At 59.3% G+C, this 24129-nt stretch overlaps 2 protein-coding genes across 2 annotated transcripts in view; both read left to right on the forward strand.

Annotated features, from left to right (window-relative positions):
• Nucleotides 1-12306, forward strand: part of CACNA1S (calcium voltage-gated channel subunit alpha1 S) — a 40929-nt gene extending 28623 nt beyond the window's left edge. The window contains exons 30-44 of the mRNA XM_065649731.1: nucleotides 1608-1736; nucleotides 2365-2430; nucleotides 2941-3032; nucleotides 3503-3662; nucleotides 4186-4313; nucleotides 4726-4822; nucleotides 6183-6285; nucleotides 7238-7339; nucleotides 7461-7585; nucleotides 8619-8747; nucleotides 9450-9649; nucleotides 10322-10386; nucleotides 10820-10929; nucleotides 11476-11592; nucleotides 11807-12306. Coding sequence (XP_065505803.1) covers nucleotides 1608-1736; nucleotides 2365-2430; nucleotides 2941-3032; nucleotides 3503-3662; nucleotides 4186-4313; nucleotides 4726-4822; nucleotides 6183-6285; nucleotides 7238-7339; nucleotides 7461-7585; nucleotides 8619-8747; nucleotides 9450-9649; nucleotides 10322-10386; nucleotides 10820-10929; nucleotides 11476-11592; nucleotides 11807-12067 — 1884 coding nt within the window. The 3' untranslated portion in view covers nucleotides 12068-12306. The remainder of the gene's footprint in view (nucleotides 1-1607; nucleotides 1737-2364; nucleotides 2431-2940; nucleotides 3033-3502; nucleotides 3663-4185; nucleotides 4314-4725; nucleotides 4823-6182; nucleotides 6286-7237; nucleotides 7340-7460; nucleotides 7586-8618; nucleotides 8748-9449; nucleotides 9650-10321; nucleotides 10387-10819; nucleotides 10930-11475; nucleotides 11593-11806) is intronic.
• Nucleotides 12307-15801: 3495 nt separating this feature from the next.
• KIF21B (kinesin family member 21B) overlaps nucleotides 15802-24129 on the forward strand; it is a 36036-nt gene continuing 27708 nt past the window's right edge. The window contains exons 1-4 of the mRNA XM_065649766.1: nucleotides 15802-15839; nucleotides 15909-16189; nucleotides 16275-17135; nucleotides 19849-19909. Coding sequence (XP_065505838.1) covers nucleotides 15802-15839; nucleotides 15909-16189; nucleotides 16275-17135; nucleotides 19849-19909 — 1241 coding nt within the window. The remainder of the gene's footprint in view (nucleotides 15840-15908; nucleotides 16190-16274; nucleotides 17136-19848; nucleotides 19910-24129) is intronic.

Raw genomic sequence — 24129 nt, forward strand, 5'->3', positions numbered from 1 at the left:
ATTCGCCTGCACGAATGCAGCCTCTGACACGGTTAGCTGGAAAAACGCATAGAGGGGCAACTTTTACACTGTGCCTTCCCCCAGGGAGCTGGATGTGTCCCGTGGCTGCTGCCCTGATGCACTGAGGTGCTGAGTGGGCCAAGCCTTGTGCTGGTGGCTGAGCCCATCACAGGGGTGCAGGAGGTGCCCTGGGTTGGCCCATAGGAGCTCCCGTCAGAGCTCTGAAGATGGGGAGAGACTGGCTGTGGGGTTCCACGTGCTGGAGCCTCTTTCCAAGGGTCCCAGGGTCCTGGCGCTGGCAACTGCGGAGGGCAAGCTGGCCTTCAGTAGGCACTGTCCGGGTCCCAGCGGTGGGGACATGGTTCACTGGAGCTGATGAAATGTGCCTGACCACTGCGCTCGCTGGGCAGGCACTAGGCACTAGGAGAGTGAAAGGCAATAAAAAGAGAGGTGAGGAGGGGAGATGGTGTTTTCCAGTGCAGCGCTGGGAACTCAGACATGCAAAACCAGGGAAGATGGAGCTGCTGGGAGGGCTGTTTACAGTTGAGTTTTGTTGCCCTGAAATAGCTGGGGATGGGTGGGCTGGATGATGGGAGTGAGGGGGATCCAGTGGCAGCAGCAAAGCTCTGGGTGGCCAAGGAGGCAGTGGGAAAGGTATCCCAAGTGGTGATGGAGTTGGGATGGACAGTTCCTGGCAGAGACCAGGAGGGTCTGCTCATGGTTCCTGGTGGCAGAGGCTGGGCTGAGGCTGTGCTGAGATGGAGCAACCAAGGGAGCAGGTGACCGAGCTCCTGACGTCTCCAACTGCCAATGCCCCAGGTGGTCCCAGACAAATCCTGGCCCTTGGAGCCCAGGAGCTGTGGCTGCTCATTCCCTTCCTGACTGCCCATTCTGCCCTGAATCCAGGAGGCCCCAGCCCTGGGACATGGCTCTTCACCCCTCCAAGAGGGTCCTGCAGCCACCCCAAGGGAAGGGGCGTCACTGCAGGTAGAGCTGACACTGGGCAGCACCCTGCTGGAGCCACCCTGCTTTTGGTCCCTCCTTTGGTCCATGAAAGCCCTGCTGGGCCATTCTCAAACCAACCTTTCTGTGCCTAAACAATCATCGTTAACCCTTTGCGTGCCTGGTGCCTGACCTAAAGCTCACCTTACAAGTGGGCCCTGAGGTGGGAGCAACCCACATGGTACGTGCCAGGCAAGAGCCCGGAGGGACCTCAGCATGTCCTTGGGTGGACCTGTCTGGTGTGCGGTGAACAGCACAGCTCTCCCAGCCTGCGTTACAGCATGCCTTTCTCCCTGCAATGTCCCGTCCCCTGTCTAACGCGATTGCTCTCATACCCATAACCAGGCATTCCCCAGCAGCCCGGAGTGGCAGACGTGAGACAATGGGGCTGGGGAGATGAACTCATTGGGAAGGCTGGAGGAAAAGTGCCAGCACATCCCCTTTGCAGTCTGGTCCTCTATGCAGGCAAGGGCTGTGGGGACCATGACTGGTACCTGGGGGGGTCGGAATCTCGTTACCTTTTTTCCCCCAGAACCTAGATCCCCCTTTGTCTGCCTGGGCGCGTCAGCACCTGCTGCCCTCCAAGTGTTGTGCTCTGCCCATAGGACTCCGATGACAACTCCCGCGTCTCCATCACTTTCTTCCGACTGTTCCGGGTGATGCGGCTGGTGAAGCTGCTGAGCCGGGGGGAAGGTGTCAGGACCCTCCTGTGGACCTTCATCAAGTCCTTCCAGGTGAGGAACAGCGTCCCCCTCCCCAGCAAGCACGTGCCCTGGGCTGGCAGCATGCACTGATCCTCAGGCTAGCTGGGTGAGCAGCTTGTCCTCACTGGGCAGAGGAGGAAGGCTCCAGCGCTGGCAGGCTGCTGGCCTCAGATTTGACCAGAGGCTTGTGCTGTGCAGGAGAACATTGCCTGGATGGGTGAGAAGATGGGGGCATTCTCCCTGGTTGACACCACCATGTGTCAGAGCCTGAGACACCACTGGGCTGAGCAAGCGGGCAGGGCCTGCCCATGCACACCACGCTGTCCCAGCAAGGCCGGGCTCTGCACCGGCTGGGCAGCTCAAGGGCATGCTGCAGCACCTCAGGACACAGCGCCTGAGCCCTGGACATCGCTGGGCTGTGCTCAGCCTTTGTCCCAGCTGCAGAGACACACTGCTCCCCTGGGGGTTGGCGTAAGCCTCCCATGCGTGAGAACTGGAGAGCGGGGCTGGTGGGAGGGTGGTTAGAGGAACAGGCAGGGATCGAGCTGTTTCCCCTGGTTGCTGGCCTCACGTGGTAGCTCCAGACCCTGTCTTCTGTCCCTGGATTGCCTTGATGCTGGTCTGGTGTCTCACGCAAGCCATGTTCCTTTTGTCGCAGGCTCTGCCCTACGTTGCCCTGCTGATTGTGATGCTTTTTTTCATCTATGCTGTGATCGGGATGCAGGTGAGAAACACAGGGGTGGGATTTGGCCTTGAACAGATGCCTTGAGCCTGACAGCATCTGGGGAGATGGGACAGAGAGGGACTAGATCCTCTGCCAGGCACTCCCTGGGACTTTGCACGTGATGGGACCGTTTTACCCTGGTCCCCAAGATGCTTACAGCCCCAGCAGCCTCATCCTGTCCCCAGGCTGCAGCTAGGGCAACTGAGGCACGCAGTAAATAGCACTTCCAGAGTCAGCAGCACAACCTAGACACACAGTTACCAGTGCTTGTGCCCGGTTCATAAGACCGTTGTCTCCTTGACCCAGGTGAAATGCAGCATAGACAAGTGGCATTTTCAGCATGGACAGGAATGTCCAAGGAGCTCATGAACCCCAGAGCATGCACAGCCCCGTCTCAGCCACTTTTGGGGACACTGAAGGCCAAGTAAAGAAGAAGGAAGAGAATCTCAGGGGGAAGACGGTCAGCACCTGAGAAAAAGGGTGCTGGGGATCTGACAATGTGTTTTACAGATGTTTGGGAAGATTGCCATGGTGGACGGGACCCAGATCAACCGAAACAACAACTTCCAAACCTTTCCACAAGCTGTGCTGCTGCTCTTCAGGTCAGTCTTCTCTTGGCGAGTGAGCAGCTCCAGAAGGGGACTGGGCTCCAAGTCAGCATGTGAGCCCAGCAGCTGGGAGTGAGGGAGACCAGCATTTCTGTAGCTGATTGTTTTTTGCCCTGAAGAAAAATGTCTTGCAGCAATGGAACCATTTCAGGGGTGGCTGTCGGTTTGCCTGGTATGGCTGAGCTACAGGAGCGGAGAGCACTTTGGGGTTTCTATTCTGCATGTTTCCTTTCCAAACTGGATTTTAGTTTGTGAATTGTAAGGAAACTCAAGGGGAAGCAAGAGCCGAGCCCAAGGCTTTCCTTGGTTCCAGACACTTCACGGAGGAGCTTTCAGTAGCAGACTCTCCACAGCAGCACAGCAAGCCCGGTGTTCTGCCGCTCCTCTCGCAGTGGCTCCCGCTGCCCTGTGCGCCGGGCCGGCCGCAGGACAGGCAGGGACCAGCAGCCGTCCCCTCTCCGCAGGTGTGCGACGGGAGAGGCCTGGCAGGAGATCCTGCTGGGCTGCAGCTATGGCAAACTGTGCGACCCCGAGTCAGACTTTGCCGAGGGGGAGGAGTACACCTGCGGCACGGGCTTCGCCTACTTCTACTTCATCAGCTTCTACATGCTCTGTGCTTTCCTGGTATGCCGAATCTCACAGGGCTCCCTTTGGCACCCCTGTCCTGGCCCTGGGCAGCCCCTGGTGTTGCGTTAGCTTTGCATCTTGTGGGGCTGAGCCCACAGTGCCCGCTTCCCGTGCCCATCCACCCAGCTGTGCTGTAAACCTGGCACCGCACCCCCACAGGGCCCGGGATCCCCCATTAAGTTTCTTTCCCCAGCCCCATGTGCTGCTGTCCAGATGTGCCTGTGCTGGCTCTTGCAAAGGTGGAGAGGGAAGAGCTGCCCTGTGCCTGCTGCAGCCTTTCACGTGCTCTCCTTGTGCTCAGGAGGCCCATCCCTGCAGGGGGTGACCCACAGCATCCCCTGGCTCAGGAGAACCCAAGCTCCTTCTCCTCCTGAATGTCTGCCTGTGTTTTCACATGGCAGCACTGCCCTGCTCTGTGCTGCCAGCTGTGAGAGCTGCCACTGTCCCTCTGCCCGAGGACCTGCCAGGTGCTTGGCCCTGCCCTAGCCGGCATCATTCATACCCGCTCCTCTGCCCTCAGATCATCAACCTTTTCGTGGCCGTCATCATGGACAACTTTGACTACCTCACACGCGACTGGTCCATCCTTGGGCCCCATCACCTGGACGAGTTTAAACGGATCTGGGCTGAGTACGACCCCGAGGCCAAGTGAGTGACAGGGGGTGAGTGGCACAGAGGGGAATGGTCCATGGGGAGCTGGGTGGGCTGCCCTGAGACATGCAGGGCAGTGTGAGCTGTGGCACTGTCCAAGAGTTAGATCCCAGCGCCTTGGAGGTGGATGTGGACTTGCCAGTGTGTTCCAGGGCTGATACAAGCTATGGGGATGTCTGGGGACACAAGACTTCCAGTAGCCTCTTCATCCAGCCCTGCCACTGCGCACCTTTATCTGCTTCCCGGTGCTGTGGGGAACAGCTGCTTTCCCCAGGAGGAGCTTAGGGAAGCGCAGGGATTTGCCTGGAGCACAGGGCAGGCCACAAGGATGAACCCACCGAGCCTCTGCGAGAACCACTGTCCCCCACATCTGTCACCACACTGCTGATGCAGTTTGTTGCCTCCACAGAGGCAGGATCAAACACTTGGATGTAGTGACTCTGCTGAGACGTATCCAGCCTCCCCTGGGCTTCGGGAAGTTCTGCCCACACCGTGTAGCTTGTAAGGTAAAAGCCGAGGGGGCGGCAGGGTGTGTGGGCACAGGGGCACCTTCCCCAAGCGGTTTCTGCATCCTTCCCAGGGAGGCTGAGGGTGACAGTCCAGCCAGCTTCCCAGTGTCGTGGTTTACATGCAAGCTCTGACCTCTGGTGTTTAATAGAGGGGGGTGTTCTGGGAGCAAGGAGAGGTGCTGCTAACCTGCATGGAGCTGATGCGTTTCAGGGTCCTGAAGTTAAAGACTTGTCTGTGCTCAGCTCTGCTCTGAGGGGGATGGCACTGGTGGGCTGGCCTCTGCCCAGCCTGGGCAGGGGGACTCCCAAGCCACACAGATGTGCCCCACATCTGCATCTGGTGCAGGAGGGCAATGCTGGGCCTGGGGACCCAGCCATGTCAACTGGGCTGTAGAGGTTTGTTTACAAGGGCAAGTAGCCCTGAGGGAGTTGGAAACACCAGCTCTGTAGGCATGCATACACTTTTCATGGCTTAGCTCATTCTGCCCAAATCCGGGGCCTGTGTGAGGCTCACATGTAAACCACCCACCTGGGTCTTGGGCAAACTCATGAGGAGGTTTGATCCCGAGATCCCTCATGGCAGATTGGGACACTTTTTGGAGGGTGGAGCGCAACACAGGATGACTCCCATCTCCCTGAGAGCAATGCTGTGTCTCTGCTGGCTGGTTGTTCAGCCTGGAGAACAGGAGCTGAGGGGAGACCTTCTGATCTCTGACCTGCCTGAAAGGAGCTTGGAGCCAGGGGGGGTCGGGCTCTGCTCCCCAGGAACAAGCGCCAGGACCAGAGGAAACGGCCTCAAGTTGCGCCAGGGGAGGTTGAGGTTGGATCTGGGGAACAATTTCTTCCCCCAAGGGCTGTGGGGCATTGGAACAGGCTGCCCAGGGCAGTGCTGGAGTCGCCATCCCTGGAGGGTTTAACAGATGCAGAGATGAGGTTCTCAGGGACATGGGTTAGAGGTGAACTTGGCAGTGTAGAGTTAAGGGTCGGACTTGATGATCTTAAAGCTCTTTTCCGACCAAAATGATTCTATGATTCCATGTTTTTCTCCCATGGCACCAGTGCCTCATACACTGGGTCATTCCCACAGATCTGACCTGGCTCTCCCCACAGCTTGCTCTGGTTTAGCTGCCTGGTTGGATGAGGGATGTCGCTGCCCCTGGCCCATGTGCTGCCCAGCAGTGGTGCAGAGTCCTGCGGGCTGGGGCGGAGCGGGCAGAGTTGCGAGGGCTCCCTGGCCGGCAGCTCAGTGCCCCAGCAGAGCCTCTCCCTGGCCAGTGTGACCGTCCTCTGGCCAGGACAGGCTGTGTGTTTGCAGGGAGCTGCCAGTCTGGGCTCACAGTTGTTGTTTGCTGCGCAGCGTCTGGTGTGCATGAACATGCCCCTGAACAGTGACGGCACGGTCACCTTCAATGCAACTCTCTTTGCGCTGGTGAGGACAGCCCTCAAGATCAAGACAGAAGGTAAGCGATGCTCCTGTCTGCCTCTACGGCCTGACGAGGGGAACCTCTCCTGGTGCTGGTTACACACCATTCCCCACTCTGTCTGGGGACCTCACGGCCCACCCTCTGTTGCAGCCCTCGACTTCATGCCATTAATTATGTCATTGGACCAGAGACTATGGGCACATGCATGTGGCTGCTCAGGCCAAGTCTGGAGGACATTATTAGTTGCAGGCACATGTGTTGCAGCCCTCAAGAGTGAACCAATGCTACCCCAGCTGTGCAACTTCACCCTGAACAGCTCAGGAGCAGTTCTGGCCCAGTTCCCTTCCTTGTCACAATGCACAGCCACCGTCTTCCCTTCCTGCACTGCTGAGTGTAGGCTGATCTCCCCCTGCCCCAGCATAGCACCAGCTGCTCCAGTTTTGCGTTTCCCCATGCATTTATAATCTCAGAGTGGAGTGGAAGGAGATGGAGCCTCTTTTAATTTAGCCGTGCTGGGGAGGAGTTGTTTTCTCCCCGTTCTTTGCCAGCAGCATGGTTTGCAAAGCCCTGCTTTGGGGAGACGCCACATCAGCTTGTTTCTGTGCCTGTGGGTCAGGCACTGTCACAGCTCTGTGGCTGGGCTGGGGCAGTCGGCTCTGGGAGGGCGTGAGGCTGGGCAGTGGTGGCACTGAACCATACGGCCTGTGAGAGCACCAAAAGGGAAGCCAAAATCTGTATCTGATCACCAGAACAGAGAGTGATGGCAACGCTCCCCCCCATTTTCTAGGTCTGACTTATTCTATAATTAAATTGTTTTTGCTAAAATCAAAGCCCCATTCTTACAACCCTCATTTTTGCTGGGTAGGAAGGCTGGAGAGGAGCTGTCACACCCTGGAGGAGTCTGGCCAGGTTTTCACGTGCTTTGTCTTCACTCATGTTCACATTGCCCTGGGAATGAGCTGCTCTGTCCTGCTTGCTTTTCTCACAGGTAACTTTGAACAGGCCAATGAGGAGCTCAGAGCCATTATCAAAAAAATCTGGAAGCGAACGAGTATGAAGCTTTTGGACCAGGTCATCCCACCTATTGGAGGTATGTCACCTGGTGGTGCTTCCCAGAGGGGCACAGTGACACCTGCTTGGGATCTCAGCTGCTCCGACAACTTGGGGCCTTGAGATAAGCAGTATCATCAGGTTGGTTTCCTCCCCTCCAGATGATGAGGTGACAGTGGGAAAATTCTATGCTACTTTCCTCATCCAAGAGCATTTCAGGAAGTTCATGAAGCGCCAGGAGGAGTATTACGGGTACCGGCACAAGAAGAACCCTGTGGAGATCCAGGTTGGTAGCGCGTGGGTTGTGTTGGAGGGATGACCCTCCCTGGGGCAAGCAGGGTGTGCTGGGGAGCCCTGCAGATAAGGGAAGAGGCTTCACCCAGCTCAGGAAAGTCAAGGATGACTTAGAGAGACAGAGCTGCCATGACACACAGGGACCTCTGTGCCTCAGACTCTGGAAGTGAGGCGGCGCCAAGTGAACCAGTGCCACGAGCATCCCACCACTGAGGGTGACCTTAGTCTCCAGGGTGCAGGTGGCTACAGAAGCCAAGGAAATTTTTGACTCTGCCCGAATGGCTTCAGCACAGAGAGGGCTCAGCAGGGTCTGATGCTTCACCAAGCGGTTTTAAGACCTGGAGACCTGTATCACAAACCAATGTCTGGGATGAATGCTGCTTGTCTAGGCCCTTACCCACCTAGTCTTCTCCATTCCCAGGGCTTTCTCTCTTGCCTCACCTTAGCAGTGTTGCAGGTGTGTGCCTGGTACTTTCTGTGTCCTCTCTCATTGCCTAGTGCAACGTAAGGTGGAGAGGGGTTGAGGTGGCTGATCTTCAGCTGGACCGCTGCAGTCAGAGAGGCCCTGAAGGATGCTGTCAGGGTGGGATGGGAGAAGATTTATGTGCCTGGCCAGAGCAGCTGGGTTGTACCCAGCCTCTCCTGATGTTATAGGGAGGAAATCACTTGTACAGATAAAAGACCAGGCCCCCAAAGATGCAAGGCAAGGAAAAGAGCTGGGCCCCAGGTCAGATGTCTCCAGATCAGAGACAAAGGCACAGCTACCTCTTGGGCATCACCAGCCTGACCCTTCGCCAGGCTGCCCTTAGCATGCCCCTTGGTGGGACGGCAGTAGCCCAGAAGCTGTTTCACCAAGCACAGAGCCAGCTGCAGGGCGACCCATGGCCTGGCCCTGGTAGGAGACCTGTCAGGGCAGCATTGCTTACCAGGTGAGCACGTTTCATCATGTTTCCCTCTCCAAAGAGCAAAGTGAGACAGGTGGTGGGGCCAGGCCACATCCAGCCGTGCCTTCTTGTCCCCACCAGGCTGGGCTGAGGAGCATTGAAGAAGAAGCTGCTCCTGAAATCCATCGGGCCATCTCTGGGGACCTGACTGCTGAGGAGGAGCTGGAAAGAGCAATGGTGGAGGCTGCCATGGAGGAAGGGATATACAGGGTGAGTGCAGCCCTCTGGGCACCCCAGGTGGTGGTGGTCCCACCCAGCCCCCGTTCCAGCGTGTTGGTGGTGGGTCAGCATGGCTCCCAGCAGCTGGAGGAGAGGCCACAGACATGAGCCTGACCATGAAAAGCAGTGTGGACCACAAGGATGGATCAGCACTTCTTTCCTCTCCCTGAGCATCAGGACATCCTGGTTGAGTCATCCAGGGCAACCTGCTCTTTGCCTCCATTTCCCCACCGTAAAAGGACCCTGCTCATATGTCTGGCAGTGATGTGCTGAATGTTTCGGAGGGCCCCATTCTCACCTCCTGCCAGGCTAAGGCAGGACAGCTCAGGTGTCATCACCAGTGCAGGAACAGATTCACTTTGGCCCAGGCAGCTTTGGTGTTGCAGGGTTGCACCTCCTGCTGTGTCCAGAGGTGCCCCCAGCTCAGGCTGTCCACAGAGGTGGCAGGATTTGTCATGCACAGGGCTGGCTCTCATCCCAGTGCTGCTGCATGGCCATCACCCCTCAGTGCCTCATCTTCCTCACCTGGGCGGCGAGGCTTTCAGCACCGTGTGGTCTGCAAAGCCCAAACAGAGAGATGAGCAGAGAGACTGCTATTCCCATGGGCCCCCCTACATATGTCCTCCCATGGGAATGGCCCCAGAGCAGCTCAGAGCTCCAGGCCTCCTCTGATGCCCTCCCTGTTGGTTGCAGAGGACGGGCGGCTTGTTTGGCCAGGTGGACAGCTTCCTGGAGCCCAGCAGCCCCCTGCAGCCCCAGGTGGCCAGCCAGAGGCCCCTGCAGTTCACAGAAGTGGGCAACGAAGACCTCGACTCCCCTGTCTTCCTCGATGACTTCCCCCAGGAAGGCAACACCAACGTCAACAACGCCAACAGCAACGACTGGCTGGAGGGGTAAGGGCTGGTGAACTTGGTCTTGCCCAGGGGCTCTTCATAGATGGGTGAGGTCTGTCCGAGTCACTGAGTTGCAGCAGTAAGGTCCGTGCAAACTTGCAGAGGAGTCAAGTGCTGGCCATGCAAGTGGCTCCATGGACACAGGAGCTTTATGCAGAAATTCAGCCCTTGGGGCATGAGGCAGGGCTCAGGCAAGGGAACAGGGAGGGCAGACACTTCTTACTGACCCCCGGACCCCAGCCTGGCACTCCCAGAGGTGTCCCCAGAACATGCAGAGTAGCTCCAGGGCTGGTGTGTGGCTCTGCATGTCAGCGTGCGTGAGTCCCTATACACCCTTCTTGTCCTTCCTATCACTCCATTTCGGTGCCATGAGGATCGAGGTGGACAGCAGGGCGCCAGGGATCAGAGGAACACCCTTCCCCCTTCCCCACCAAACCGAGTGCCAAGGCCCAGGTAGGGGCCACCGGCAGGCTGCCTGGGCATGGGTACAAGGGACAAGGATTACCAACATAGGATATTCTTAATCCTACTTCTTGGGGTCTCTGTCCTGTTCTGGTCTGTCCCCCAGCTGCATTCCCCAGGGTGGAGAAGGTGAGGAGGCTGCAGCCCTGGGTGGAGCTGGTCCCTGCACGTGGTCCCCGCTCTGGCTGACCCGCCTGCTTGCCATTGCAGGATGGAGTACGAGGACGAGGTACTGAGGAAGGTGGTGCCAGCAGCACCCAGGCGTCCAGTGCAGGGTGAGTCTGAGCATCTTTCTTCTGGGGGATCTGGACCAGCCCAAGGACCAGGGTATGGGCAAGGGGATGCAACTTGGAGGTTAGCTGAGAGTCTCGAGCACAGCAGGACCTGGGTGGGGAGCTCCAGTAGAGCCTTGTCCCACCTTTTCCCCCTCTGGGTGATGGAGCATGGAGCCAGTGCCTCGGGCTGGGGGAGGGCTGGCCACTCTCCAGGCAGCAGGGCCACAAGACTGTGTGTGTTTCAAGTAATGGGGACTTCTTCCCAGCCATGAGTGAGGAGCACGGGGCAGTGGTCAGGTGCTGGGACATTGGTTGGTCCTGAACTCCTAAACCCTTTGGTTCCCCTAGTCTAGTTAACCCATTTCCAGATCTGGGAGGCAGTGAAGTCCTTGCTGTTGTGGCCATCTGATGTCCTCAACTTTCCTCCTTCCAGAGCGCAACCCCCCCTTACCTATGGAGAGGCTGCGACGGAGGCCGAGCAGGAGTCGAGGGGCCACCTCTGAGGGTCACCTATCATCAGGACTGCACCTTCTCCCCCAGGAGGTAAAGGGGGCAATGTATGTCCAGAAGCATGGGAAGGGCTGTCACAGCCATGCTGGGGAGGAGCTGGTCTCTAGGGCCCCCCACCATGAAGTCAGCTGTGCCAGAGCTTTCCTTTCTGACCAGCTCGGGGAAGGAGCCAGGTCCCCACCCCGCTGCTGTCACAGGCACAGGCATGGGGTGCTCATCCAAGCTGAGATAGCTTGAAGCAGTGTCTCTCTGGCTCCCCGGCTGCCTCCAGAGCCAGGGCAGAAAGAAAGGGGTGCATCAGGTTCGCTCCCACACTCCCCTGGCTGCCCTTGGCTGGCCACGGTGCCTCATTGCCTGGCAAGTGCCAGGGTGGAAGATAAGGGTTGGTTCCCAGCTCTCTTTGCCCATATGGCCCTGCTGGTCCTGTTGTGGGTGGTGCCCTGGACCCAGCAGCTCCAGCAGAATGGGAGTGCGTGTCCAGGCTGGGGACAGTACCTGCAGCCCTCACATTGACATGGGAGAGACCTTCCCTGGGCATTGCCCAAGCCCAGGCTGCAGCTCTTTGCTTCTCTTGCCCAGCTGCCTGGAGAGGATGGCACTGCGACGGGAACGACATCCAGCTCAGGGTACCAGCAGGGTGAAAGCCATCACCCAAGCACATCCTCCACCCCAGCCATCACCTTCCTCATTCAGGAGGTAAGTCATGGGCACAGCCTGGCAGAGTGAAAGGCAGGGCTGCCAGGGAGTGAAATAGGCTGGCAGAGGTGCCATGCTTATGCCAAGTTGGGAGGCTGGAAGACAAAGCTTAGCTATGAGGGTGAGCAGCAAGTATGTGCCAGCGCAGAGGTCAGCAGAGGACACTTCTACAGGCTGAGCACACACTGGGCTGTGACCTCTTCCTCCACTGCAGGCTTTGATTTCTGGGGGCCTTGCGTCTCTGGCCTGTGACCCATCCTTCGTAGCAGTGACCATGGACGAGATGGCGGCCAGCAGCCAGCTGGAGATGGATGAAGTGGAGAAAGCAGCCGTGGAGCTGCTACAGGGAAGAGAAACACTGCAGGGCACAAAAACTGGCTCTGCCCCTCGGGATACCTCGGCCGCATCACCAGCCAGCTCCCCAGGGCTCAGCGCAGCCCCCCCGCAAAAGACCGTCACTGCCACTCACCTGTGAGCTGCCTGCTGATGCAGCCTAGTGGGCATGGTCCCATCAGGAGCTTGCAGGGGGTCACTGGAGCGATGCTGCACTGCTACCCCTCTCTGCCTGGCGTCCTGGTGGGCTCTGTCCACTGCAGGAGAAATTTTGGGCCGAGTCTCCAGGATGCTGGTGTGAGACAGGACAACGCTGTGCCAGCAAGGTCGTGCAAGAGCTGGATGGGTCATTAAAGTGTTTCTGCTGTGTGAGTCCATGAATCCTCCTGTCGCCTCCTTTCTCTGCCACCCTGCCTGCACAGCCGGTGCTCACAGCTGCTCGCTGCCCAGCCTGGGGAGGAGGCTGCAAATGCAAGATGCATTTAATCAGAGCGGGCAGTGATTCGTGTGCCAGCATCCACTCCCTGTGCTGAGGGAGCTCTGTCCCCACTCCCAAGTGCTCATGTCTCAAACAGCTGTTTCGAGGGTCCCAAGTTCTGGGAGTCTCCCGGTACCTCAGCAGCTGGATCCAGCATCCTTATATCTCTGGTGGAGCCTATTCCTCCTGCTTGCAGTCAGGTCTGTCCTGTGAGGAGGAGGACAAGTGGCTTGGGCAATCTGCCTTGGGCTGGGGCAGCTGCCTGTGCACTGTCCACTGCTGCTGGGTACCAAGCAGCAGCTGAGGTTATTCCGCTCTGCAAATGAGTTTCCCCGGGGGTTTCACTTTATGGACCTCAGTGCCCCAGGCAGGGTCTGGATGCTGAGCATTGTGGCTGCCCTGGCTCTTTGCTGGGATCTTGCTTCAGAGGGCTCCCAGTCCAGCCAAACTGGGCCACACAGGGCTCTTCCTTGCCTAATATATATTAAAATGCAGCAAACTGATGGGTCCTGGGGGAGATGCTGAATCAATAGACCGCGCCTTCTCTCCAGCAGGGCATTTATTTGTTAACTTAATAAAAGAGAAATGGCTGTTGCTGAGCTCCAGCTGCAGCCTGAGCGCCAGAGAGCCCATCTTGTATGGGGACGTGGCAGCGCAGACAGCTTTTCCCTGCGGGGATGCAGGCAATCAGCAGGGATGTCGTGGGGCAGCCGCACATCCATTGCTCTTGCTTCACTGCCCTGAGGCAGGACGTACACCCCCTTGCACACACACAAACACATCTCCCTGCTCCCAAGGAAGGGGCACTTGCCAATGAGGCTCTGGCATCTGCTCTGCCAGGGGGATGTCAAGGACGTGCTCCATTAGCCGCAAGGTGAATGGTGACAGTTTCCTGGTCCCTTTAGTGAGGTGTGGGACTGACTGTATGTACCACTTTCCACGGTAGGTGGGTGCTCACCAGGGACTCCAAACACAAAGGGTGACACTGTGGTGGGGATATACTGTGGGAATGGGACGGTGCCTCTGCACCCTCTCCTGGGATCTGGGGCTGCACAAGGGCTGATTTTCCTCGAACTAGCATCTGGGGGGTCTTTCTAGAGTTGATTTCTAGCTGAACTGGGGGACAGATCTGGCTTGTGATGTGACTGGCACAGGGGTGGGAGTAGGAAGGTGGGGCCAGGAACACCATGGCACGGTCACTGCCCTTCTCTGCGTGCAGCTTCGGTGGGGAAGGGTCCAGCCTCAGAAAAAATGGCAGCTCAGGGTCCCTCCTGGCCCGGCCCAAGTGTCATAGAATCACAGAATCATTTCAGTTGGAAGAGATCCTCCGGATCATCCAGTCCAACCATAACCTAACCTAACTCTAGCACTAAACCATGTCCCTAAGAATCTCATCTAAACACCTTTTAAACCCCTCCAGGGATGGTGACTCCACCACTGCCCTGGGCAGCCTGTTCCAATGCCTTAAAACCCTTTCTGAGAAGAATTTTTTCCTAATATCCAATCTAAACCTCCCCTGGCGCAACTTGAGGCCGTTTCCTCTTATTCTATCCTTGCAAACACGGCCCTCAGGGACCAAGGAAGAGAAATGCCAGCTCCTCACATCCTTGCGGGATGACAGACAGGCCGTATCCTGCTCGTCGCCTTGGTGCTGTACCAGCATGAGGTGCCCTGGAATTTATCTGTCCCAGCAGCTGCCTCAGCATGCACAGCCCCATGCACATGTGGCATGTGGCCCCGGTACCTTGGGAGCCTCAGGACGAGCACGAGCAGGTGGGGTGAAGAGGTGGTGCTGTTGAGGTGAAGGCATCCAGACCCCAGAGCAGAGGGAGGGTGCTGGGCTCTGCACTGGGCACAGCTTTGACTTCATTACCTGTTGGCCATCAGTTCTGGTATGTCTTGGCTGTCCTAGATCAGAAAAGCAACCTTTCCCAGGACACAGCCCGGTACGGCCCGGTACAGCCCAGTACAGCCCGGTACAGCCCGGTAACACCCAGTACAGCCTGGTACAGCCCGGTATGGCCCAGTACCGCCCAGTACAGCCCGGTACGGCCCAGTACAGCCCGGTACGGCCCGGTACAGCCGCGCACAGGCAGCAGTGGGGCTGCTGGCTCGGCAGGGGGCAGCAGGGACTGACGGGTGAGAGTGTGAGAGTGTCTGTGTGTGAGTCTGTATGTGAGTGTGAGTTTGTGGGGGGGGTTTCTGTGAGTGTATGTGGGGGGGGTTTCTGTGAGTGTATGTGGGGGGGGTGTCAGTGTGTGTGTGTATGTCAGGGTGTGTGTATGTGTGTGTGAGTCAGTGTTCGTGTGTGAGAGTGTGAGCGTGTGTCTGTGTGTGTGTGAGCATGTATGTTAGTGTGTGTATGTCAGTGTGTGTGTGTGTCTGTGTGTCAGTGTGAGCGCGAGTCTCGAGGTGTGTATGTGTCAGTGTGTGCATGTGTGTGTGTTTGTGAGTCACTGTCCGTGTGAGTGTCTGAGTGTGTGTGTGACTGTGAGCGTGTCCATGTGTGTGCATCTCCATGTCCATGTGAGTGTATGTTAGTGTGTGTGAGTGTGTCAGTGTGAGCGTGTCTGTGTGTGTGTGTGTCCGTGTGAGTGCATGTTAGTGTGTGTGTGTGACTGTGAGGGTGTCTGTGTGTGTGTGTCATTGTGAGTGTGTCTGTGTGTGCATCTCTGTGTTCATGTGAGTGCATGTTAGTGTGTGTGTCAGTGTGACCATGTCTGTGTGTGTGTGTGAGTGTCAGTGTGACCGTGTCTGTGTGTGAGTCTCAGTGTGACCGTGTCTGTGTGTGTGTCACTGTGACCGTGTCTGTGTGAGTGTCACTGTGACCGTGTCTGTGTGTGAGTGTCACTGTGACCGTGTCTGTGTGAGTGTCACTGTGACCGTGTCTGTGTGTGTGTGAATGTCACTGTGACCGTGTCTGTGTGTGAGTGTCACTGTGACCGTGTCTGTGTGTGAGTGTCACTGTGACCGTGTCTGTGTGTGTGTGAATGTCACTGTGACCGTGTCTGTGTGTGAGTGTCACTGTGACCGTGTCTGTGTGTGAGTGTCACTGTGACCGTGTCTGTGTGTGTGTGAATGTCACTGTGACCGTGTCTGTGTGTGAGTGTCACTGTGACCGTGTCTGTGTGAGTGTCACTGTGACCGTGTCTGTGTGTGTGTGAATGTCACTGTGACCGTGTCTGTGTGTGAGTGTCACTGTGACCGTGTCCGTGTGTCACTGTGGCCGTGTCTGTGTGTGAGTGTCACTGTGACCGTGTCCCAGCGTGTCCGCGCGGGCCGCGCTGTTGTGGGCGTGTCCCCCGCCCCGCCCCCCGCACCTGGGCCCGCCCCCTCCCTCCCTCCCTCCCTCCCCTCCCCCGCTCTCGGCAGCGCGGTCGCGGTGCCCGTTGCGGGGCATGGCGGCTCCGGACAGCTGTGTCAAGGTGGCCGTGAGGTGAGTGCCGGCCGGGCCCGGGCTGCGGGGTGACCCCCGGTGCCCCCGGCGGCGGGCTGGGCGCTGCAGCTGCGTGTGCGCGGCGGGGGGTCGCGGTCGCCCATCCCCGGGGCAGCGAGTCGGGTTTTGCCGCCCCCCCACCCCGCGCCGCCGCTCTCCTCCCCACTCCCCCGCCGGGCAGCGTTTCGGGGCTGCCACCCCCCTCACCCCGTCGGCTCCCCCACGATGCCGCCCTCCCTTCCCATCCCTGCGGCTGGGGGGGGGCGACACGGGGAACCCCCGGCCCCGTCACCTGCACAGCTGGTTGTCGCCGGGCTGGTGCCGCTCGGCAGCTCCTGGCTGCGTCGCGGGTGGGTTTGGCCCCTCGGTGGTGTCAGGAAGGATGCTGGGGAGTGGGGAAGGGGGGTCCCTGCCTGCACCCCCACCTCCCGCTAGGTGGTAGGGAACGATGCGGCATCTCGGTGTCCTTTGTGCTGACTCCGGAGTGGGAACAATGCGCCTTCCAGATCGTGCACCTCAATGAAGGAGCTGCCGGCGGCGCCTCATTCACGCGGGGCCCGGGGGGGCTCGGGGGGCGCTGGGCTGGGCGGCAGCCGGCGGGCTCGACCACGCATCGCCTGCGGAGCCCCCGGCTGGGTGAAAGCGGGGGGCTCTTTGTTAGCGCCGTGCCAGGCTGGGTGTATTCTGTGCACAGCCGCTGGGGTCCCGCAGACCGGCGTTGTTTTGCTTGGGTCTGTCCCCAGAGGAGGAGGGAGCCCCCGGAGGACGCGGGGTACGAGCCCCGCCAGAGCCGGCGGGTGGGGCAGGCGGGGACCCGGCCCTGCTGGAGCTGCCGTCCCGCGGGGAAGGGACCGGCCGTGCGGCTCCCGCTGCTCCCCGGGCCTGCGCCGGGTCAGCCCGCGGCTTCCGGACCAGCTGAGCCCGGGCGGGCGCCCCGGGCTGCCGGGCAGCGTGTGGCGGTGGAGCCGGGCCAGGGCAGGACCGGTCCCCGTGGGGACAGAGCTCGGCGAGCTCTGCCCCACGCGGGTACACCGACCCCCCCCCGGCTGGCTGTGCCTGCCGTGTGTCCCGCCGTGGGGCTGTGCGCTCACCCCGGGCAGGGCAGGGCGTGTGTCCCCCTGTCCGCATCCCTAACGGCACGGGGCGGGGGGGTGCTGATGGGAGCCTGCGGGGGGGCCGTGTTGCTCCTCGGACGAGGATTTGCGGAGGGCACTGCCCTGGCTGGTCCCTGCCTGCTTGGGCAGAGGGAGAGCACAAAAGATGCTGGGCGCAGCGTCAGTAATGGAAGGAGAGAGGGTGGGTGTGGGGCTGTACGCACCGCTGCGTGTGTGTGTGTGTGTGTGCATGTGTGTGTGCTTGTGCGTGTGTGCACCAGGACAGCTCCCAGCGCTGCCTGCCCGTCCAGTCTTCCTGTCCTGGAAGCAGGCAGTGGTGATTTTCGGCCTTGCTCCATTCGAAAGGCTGAGAATCAGGGCCAGGCTGTGGTTTTAAAGGGTGGGGGAGCTGCAAGGGAGGTGACAGCATCCCTGTGGTGCGGGTGCTGCTGTGGTGCCTGTGCAGGGGCAGGGCTGGGCTGTGCCAAGGCAGGGGTATTCATGCCAGGACACTGACCTGGGAACCAAGGGATGCCGGTGGCTGGGGGTGGAGATTTCCTGCTGGCCAGACTCTTCCCGTTCCCCATCCTGCATTTCTCTTGGGATGGAGCCTTTTAACAAAGGCCTGGCTCAAGGTCAGGGTCCCTTTTGCCTGGGAGATAGAGTGGGTGCCGCTGAGGGTGGCAGCCGTGGAGTCATTTCTGCTGGGCTCTTCCCATCTAATCCCCTTGGCCCCTGGCAGTGATGGGGTGCAGAGCTGTCTGATGCACGGGGAGGGCATCACGACTGGGAGGTGACTTGAATATGCAGCATTGCAGTGAGGTTGGGGTCTCCATGGTGAGGACCTGGGGAGCGGGGGGAGGTCCAACTCCTGCCCCCTCCTTGGGGGAGTGAGCCAGCATCCTGCTTGGTGCAGCCGTGGTGATGCGGCGGTGAAGGTGAGCCGGCAGGACAAAGGAGAAGGGCTGGGAGCAAGGAGACTGCGAGACAAAGCAGGCAGATCGCAGCGCCGTGCAGGAAGGTGGCTCCTGAGACTGGACTGAGCGTGTAAGAGCTGAGCTGCACTCCCTGTGGACCATCCCGCTTTTCTGCCAAAGCAGCCCCGGGAGACTGGTGACAGGTCCCCTCGTCCCCAGGGCTGGGAGCAGAGTGAGGTTTTCCTTTGTGAGCACTCGTGACACTCCGCTGGTGGAGCAGCTGGGCTGCGGGAGTCTCCAGGATCCCCCACCCTCTGAGCAAACCTGCCCGCAGATCCCACCTCCCTTGACCATCGGAGCATGGAGGAGGTTCAACGCTTCTAGGCTGCGGCCAGACACGGATCAAAGCTCCCCATTTGTCCCTTTATAATAACATGCATGTGCCAGCTGTGCCATTTCTTTGGGGTCTCTCTGTCTGTGCTGCTGGAGGGAGCGAGGTGGGACCTGGAGAAGAGTCGGGGACACTGGGAAGTGATGGGGGCTTTGGAGGAAGGTGCTGTGTGCCACTGAGGTTAAACAGCTGTGCCATGGGGATGGTCCAGCCAATGTCAAGAGGCGCTGCAGGCACTGGGACCTGTCTCTGGGGCCTCACAGAGTGCTCAGGATAGGAGGAGTGGGGACAGAGGAGCAGGGCTGGTGGGCTGTGCTGTCCGTGGGGGGACCCCAGGTCTTCCTGGTTCTCCTGGACTGGCAGGAGGAGGCAGGAGAAAGGCTGTGGTGTTTCACTGTCAACTTCACAGGTTCTCATCTTCCTCTCGGGAGAACCCTGGCTGCCCTGTTGGCACTGGGAGTCCAAAGGACTCAGGTGCTGAGCCACTGGTTGGGGCATGGGGGCATTATTTAGGCTTCCTGCGTGCCAGCAGTGAAATGACTGGTACTCGCTGCAGCGCTGCTGTCAGCACAGGGAAATGCAGGCCCAGCGGCTGCTCCTGGCCCAGAGGCTGATTCGTACCAGCACCTTGTACCTGCAGCTCAGACCTGCACCATGTGCAAGGGCAGGGCTGGATCCCGCCCTGGCTCCCACCCTCCCTGCAGGCAGGGTCTGCCTTCGCTCGCCCATCAGCGTTAGGCCTGGCGTGTCGCTTCATGGGCGCGTCTGAGCTTGCTGGTTGCGGTTGCCACTGCTGGGGAGGAAGCGATGGGGCCAGGCTGCCGGCAGCGGTTGGGTTGGGTTCTGGGGTAACGGTGTCAGCCGGGAAGCTGCCGTCTGCTGCGATGGTGCTGAGCGGGGTGGCCCAGGAGCCCTCGCTCCTTGCTGCTGAGGGAGGTTTCCTCAGAGGCTGAGAAAGGCAACAACTGCTGTTTCCTTCTGTGAGGTGACCTTCAAATGGGTGGCTGCAACGCAGCCAGTTCGTGCCCTCCGTCCAGGAGCAGAGCTGTCGATTTGAGGCTCGTACCTGCCCTTGAGCCTCAGCAGCACCCCTCCCTGCAGCACCCCTCCCTGCAGCACCCCTCCCTGCAGCACCCCTCCCTGCAGCACCCCAGCTTGCAGCACCCCAGCTTGCAGCCAGGTGCTGTTGGCTCTTGCAGCTGCAGCACGCCGGGGTGCAGCGTGGGGAGCGGGACTTGCAGCGCTGGTTGCAGGAGGTGGAACCCAGCCCTGTTTTGCACGGGTGGTTTTGCTGTGTCAGGAAGGGCTCATGGCGCATAATGACCCAGAGGCCATTAAAATCCTTGGCCAGGGGAGGTCTGAGAAACCGGGCTGGCTGCAGAAATGCTCCCTGAGAGCACTTTCAAACTGCCCAATTTATCGGAGAGCAAGTGGCACCCCCTGTGCTGGAGCTGCCCCCGCCACCCGAGCGTGCCTGGCCGGCTGCGGAGACTCAGGAAACAGAGCTTGTGAAATTGGGGAAGGAAGTTGAGTCGGATTTCAAGTTTATTTAAACCCTGCAACCTCCAGCGCTCTGCTGCTCTCATAAACACTCTGCTGTGATGCAGCAGCGGTGCTGGCTGTCTTCTGCCCCGGGGAGCTGCTCCCACCTCCTCCTCGGGAAGAAAGGTGGGATGTGCCACGAGGGATGGGACAGATTCACGTGCCCATCACCTTGTGCCCTGGAGGGCCTCAGCTCCTCAGCTCAGTGGGAGAGTTCTGGCAAAGATGCTGGGATCGGGTGGGCTTGCAGCCCTGCCAGGGTCCTGGCATCTTTGCTGCTGTGTGGCCAGCGCTTCTCTGCCCGCTGGGATGGTTTCTGTGAATCTGATGCCTCTGGGACCAGCTGGGGTTGGTCCCCAAGGAGGTGGAGTTGTAGCCCTGTCTTCCCAGTGCAGTTTTGGATCTGGACAGAGGGATGGTGTGAGCCCAGCTGGTGCCACACTGGAGCACATGGTGCCCAAGGGCTCCAGCACGGAGAGGGGTGGTCCAGCCTGCTACCCGCTGCCCACCAGCACCAAGTGCTGCTGCGGCTCTGAGCCCACTCGGGGTGGTCCTGGGGGGACACTGTGGGGTGGCTCATGGGACCCCATCTCTTGCCTGGTCTGGCTGGTGTTGGGCAGGTTTTGCTGGGATGTCACAGGGCTGTGCAGGGGAGACATGCGGCAAACCCACCCCTGCGCGTGGAATGTGCCCAGCTCCCGTGGCGCTGGGGGGCACAGCCTGTCCTGGTGTGGTGGCACAGCCCAGGCCTGGGGTCCCCCATCTCCCATCTCAGGGGGCTGGGAGGCTCCCTGGCGAGCAGCCCTGATCTCAGGAAGGAAATATCTCAGGAGGTTGCTGTAACCTGGGGGTGCTGGGCAGGCAGAGCACCGGTGTGGGCACCCCCAGCTGCTTTCCCCATCCTTTGCCTCCGCCGAGGGCAGCTCAGCCCTGGCAGCCGAGACCCATGCGGGTCCTGTGGGTGTTTTGCTGCTGTGCTGAACCCATCTGGGCAAGCTGCTGCTCTTTGGTTTCACTTTGGGGCTTCCGAGCCCCGGTGTGACAAAAGGGTGTGCACGCTCTTGGCTCCCAGCGAGGAGGATTAAATTGGCCTCCCTGGTCTGGAGAGAGACGTCAGGGGCTGAGGTTTGTGGGGGGCCCCACAGGCTCTTGGAGGGAAGTGCTGAGCCCAGGTGTGTGGGCACGGGGAGGTTTTCTGTGCCTGGCTTCAATCAGTCACACGCTTGCTGGCTGTTACAGCGGAAATGTTAGAAAGGGGATGGAAATGGTGCCGGCGCGAGGGGAGAGCAAGGCTGGACCCCACGGTCCCATGCAGACACACCATCACCTGCAGCATCGCTCTGAGCAAAGCAGCTTTAAGAAGCTTTTGGTGCCCACACCCATCACCCATCAGCAAGGGATTTAAATATGTAATGCCATGAAGTCTCAGGAACTTGGAAGGTTGGAGCTGTCTCTAAGCCGGAGGACAGAGCCAGCTGCAGCTTTCCTGCACCAGCAGTGAAACTGGGGCAAGGAGAAAATTGCAGGAGGTGAATCCCTAAACAAAGCTGTTGGGAACACGGCTCCTGGCCCCTAGAGAGGGAAGGCGATAGCCCCGCTGAGCCCGGTGCTAATTGAGGAGCCAGCCCTGGCTGGGGGTTGTCCTGCTGTTCCTGCTGGGGGGCTCAGCTCCCGTGGTCCCACGAGGCTGTTTCCTGCGGCAGGCTGTCAAAACAGTCCCTGTCGCTGGTTAAACAGCCAGCAGGTTTGTGGTGTGGTGGATTGTGAGGGCAGCTGCCACCGGGCTCTGCTGCAGGAGATGAGCACACTGCACGGGGACTCCCCACCCTGCTGGGATGCTGGTGGGTTTCTGCTTCCTCTCTGCCCTCCAAGTACAGAGCAAGGGCATTTCCTCGGCCCAGTGTTACAGGGCTGGGAGGCCCAACAAGGCTCCTGCCTGTGTTAGGGAGGGGGGGGTCTCTTGGGCCATGTCACTGTGGTCTCTGCTCATCTATTATTTCATGCTGCCTGAAGAGGATGTTAGGGGAAAACAAGCCTATTCCCTTCCCAGCTGTGGGACGAGGTTTGCTCCTGGGTGTTTCATAGCATCCCCCATCCTGCTGGCCAAGGGCTTGGGATTTTTTTTTTGTGGGGGGTGGAGATGCACCTCTTTTGTGCCACCCACTCTCCTGTCTTGCAGGCGTGTTGCTCCAGATGTCCCCTGTGGGCTCTGGGGTTGCAGCATCTTCTGCCAAGATCAGGTTGTTTTCCCAGTGGCAATCAGACTGTGTCGGGAGGCTGCAGGTGTGCAGGGGCCTGGGAAAGCCTTATCTCCAATATGGATGCCCCAGTACCGGGATCAGACTGGGATGTGGGACCTTACAGGGGCACCTGGGAGAGGGAGAGACCCAGTGGGTGTGATTCACTGGCTTGGGAGGAAATGGGAGCATCAGTACCAGGATGCAGAATTGGGAGGGGGAGCATGTCCATCTGTCTCCATCAGACCTGTGGCATCTCTGTGCCCCCCCAGGGTCAGGCCGATGGCCCGTCAGGCCCAGAGTCAGCAAATGATGGTTTCCTATCACTCTCCAGTAACTGCTGATGCTGCTGCTGAGCCAGTGGCTTCACGGTTGGAGGGGAACAGGGGGGCCCTGCCGGGGTGTGTGTCGAGTTGCATGTGCTGCCACACTTGTGTTTCCTTGTGCTGCCCACCCTGCCTGGGGTTTTGGGGCCCTGTGCTCCTTTGCGAGTGACTGTCTTGGGTCTGTCATTTGCAAACATCCTGGTGGTGTTTCCCAGCCTGCTCTCCTGGGCAGGTCCAGCATGGAGCTGATGGCATTGCCAGTTGCATATGGGGGTGCAGGAGGAGTTCAGGGACATCCCAGACTCAGTCCACTCCTGCTCGTGTCCAGGCTGGGTAAAGCACGATCCTGTGCTTCCCCCAGGCCCTGCTGGTCTCTGCCGGCTGCCTTGGGCTGGGTGTCCCCAAGTGCTGTGTCCCCGTGCAGGCAGCACGTCCCGTGTCCCTGACCCGCGGTGGTTCTTGGTGCAGAGCAGATGGTGCTGCTCAGCGCTGGTGTGCTCCTGCCAGACCTAATGAGCAGCACATGGCGGCTGCCAAGGCCTGATTTAAAGGTTTCCCTAAGCCTGGGAAAGCCTGGAGCAGGAGGATTAGGGGGAGCCGGTGGGTTCTGGGTCCAAGGCAGCAGGCTTTGCCCCGCAGGGGAGCAGGCTGGGCAGACGGGGGCTGGGCACAACCAGCACATCCCCGCAGAGGATCTGTTGCTTTCTGGGGGGATGGATGTGGGGCGGAGGCCTGTCCCCCCACTGAGCTGTGTCCCGCAGGCCTCCATGCACACCCCAGCTCCATGGGGACCTGCCTGTCCCCAGGCTGCCTGGCGCTGCAGCAGGATGGGGACCCAGGGGCCAGGGAGCTCCGTCTTGCAGCTGGTGCTAGTCCAGCTGTGCTGGCCATGGCACCCTCTGCCTTGGTGCTGTTTCATAGAATCATAGAATCATTTCGGTTAGAAGAGACCCTCGGGATCAGAGTCCAACCATAACCTAACTCTAGCACTAAACCATGTCCCTAAGAACCTCGTCTAAATGCCTTTTAAACCCCTCCAGGGATGGTGACTCCACCACTGCCCTGGGCAGCCTGTTCCAATGCCCCACAGCCCTTTCTGGGAAGATTTTTTTCCTAAAATCCCATCTAAACTTCCCCTGGTGCAACTTGAGACCATTTCCGCAGCGATCGTGTGATGTGGGTGCCTCTGCAGACCCCGGTGCTGTCCCATGTTGTGCTCGCCCTTCCTAGGAGGTCGCTCCCTGTATCTCTTAATTGGAGCATTTGCTGACCAGACCTGGTTAGTCCCCAGGGAGCCTGATTGAATTTTCTCTGATTGCGGAGCTGCTTCCCTGCCGCGGTAATTAAATGCTTAGCTTTGTCTTGATTTGGGTCCAAAGCAACCTGTGTGCAAACAGCCAGCCCTTGGCAGCCAGCCCTCTCCTGAGACCCTGTGCTCAGGGGACAATGAAGACAGGGACATCCCTTCCCAGGTAAGGGGGCACATCCCCCTTTGGATCAGCCCACGCTGAGCTGAGGCCTGGGGAGCTGCTGTCTGCTGGTGAGGGTGTGTAGGTCCATGCTTGCTGTGCTGGCCTGGAAATATGAGCAAACCTGGAACATTTTGCTCTGATCTTAGCCTGATGATACTGGCAGCTCCCGACTGCCTGGGGAGCTGCTTGGCCAGGTTGGGTGCTCTGTACATCACTACACTGTGCCCTATGTGCCACCCATGGTCTGCAATGCCTGGGGTGTCCTTGACCTGTAGGGTGTCCTAGGGGAGCACAAGATGATGCTCTGCACG

The sequence above is a fragment of the Caloenas nicobarica genome, chromosome 21, assembly GCF_036013445.1.
Source record: "Caloenas nicobarica isolate bCalNic1 chromosome 21, bCalNic1.hap1, whole genome shotgun sequence".
Taxonomy (NCBI): domain Eukaryota; kingdom Metazoa; phylum Chordata; class Aves; order Columbiformes; family Columbidae; genus Caloenas; species Caloenas nicobarica.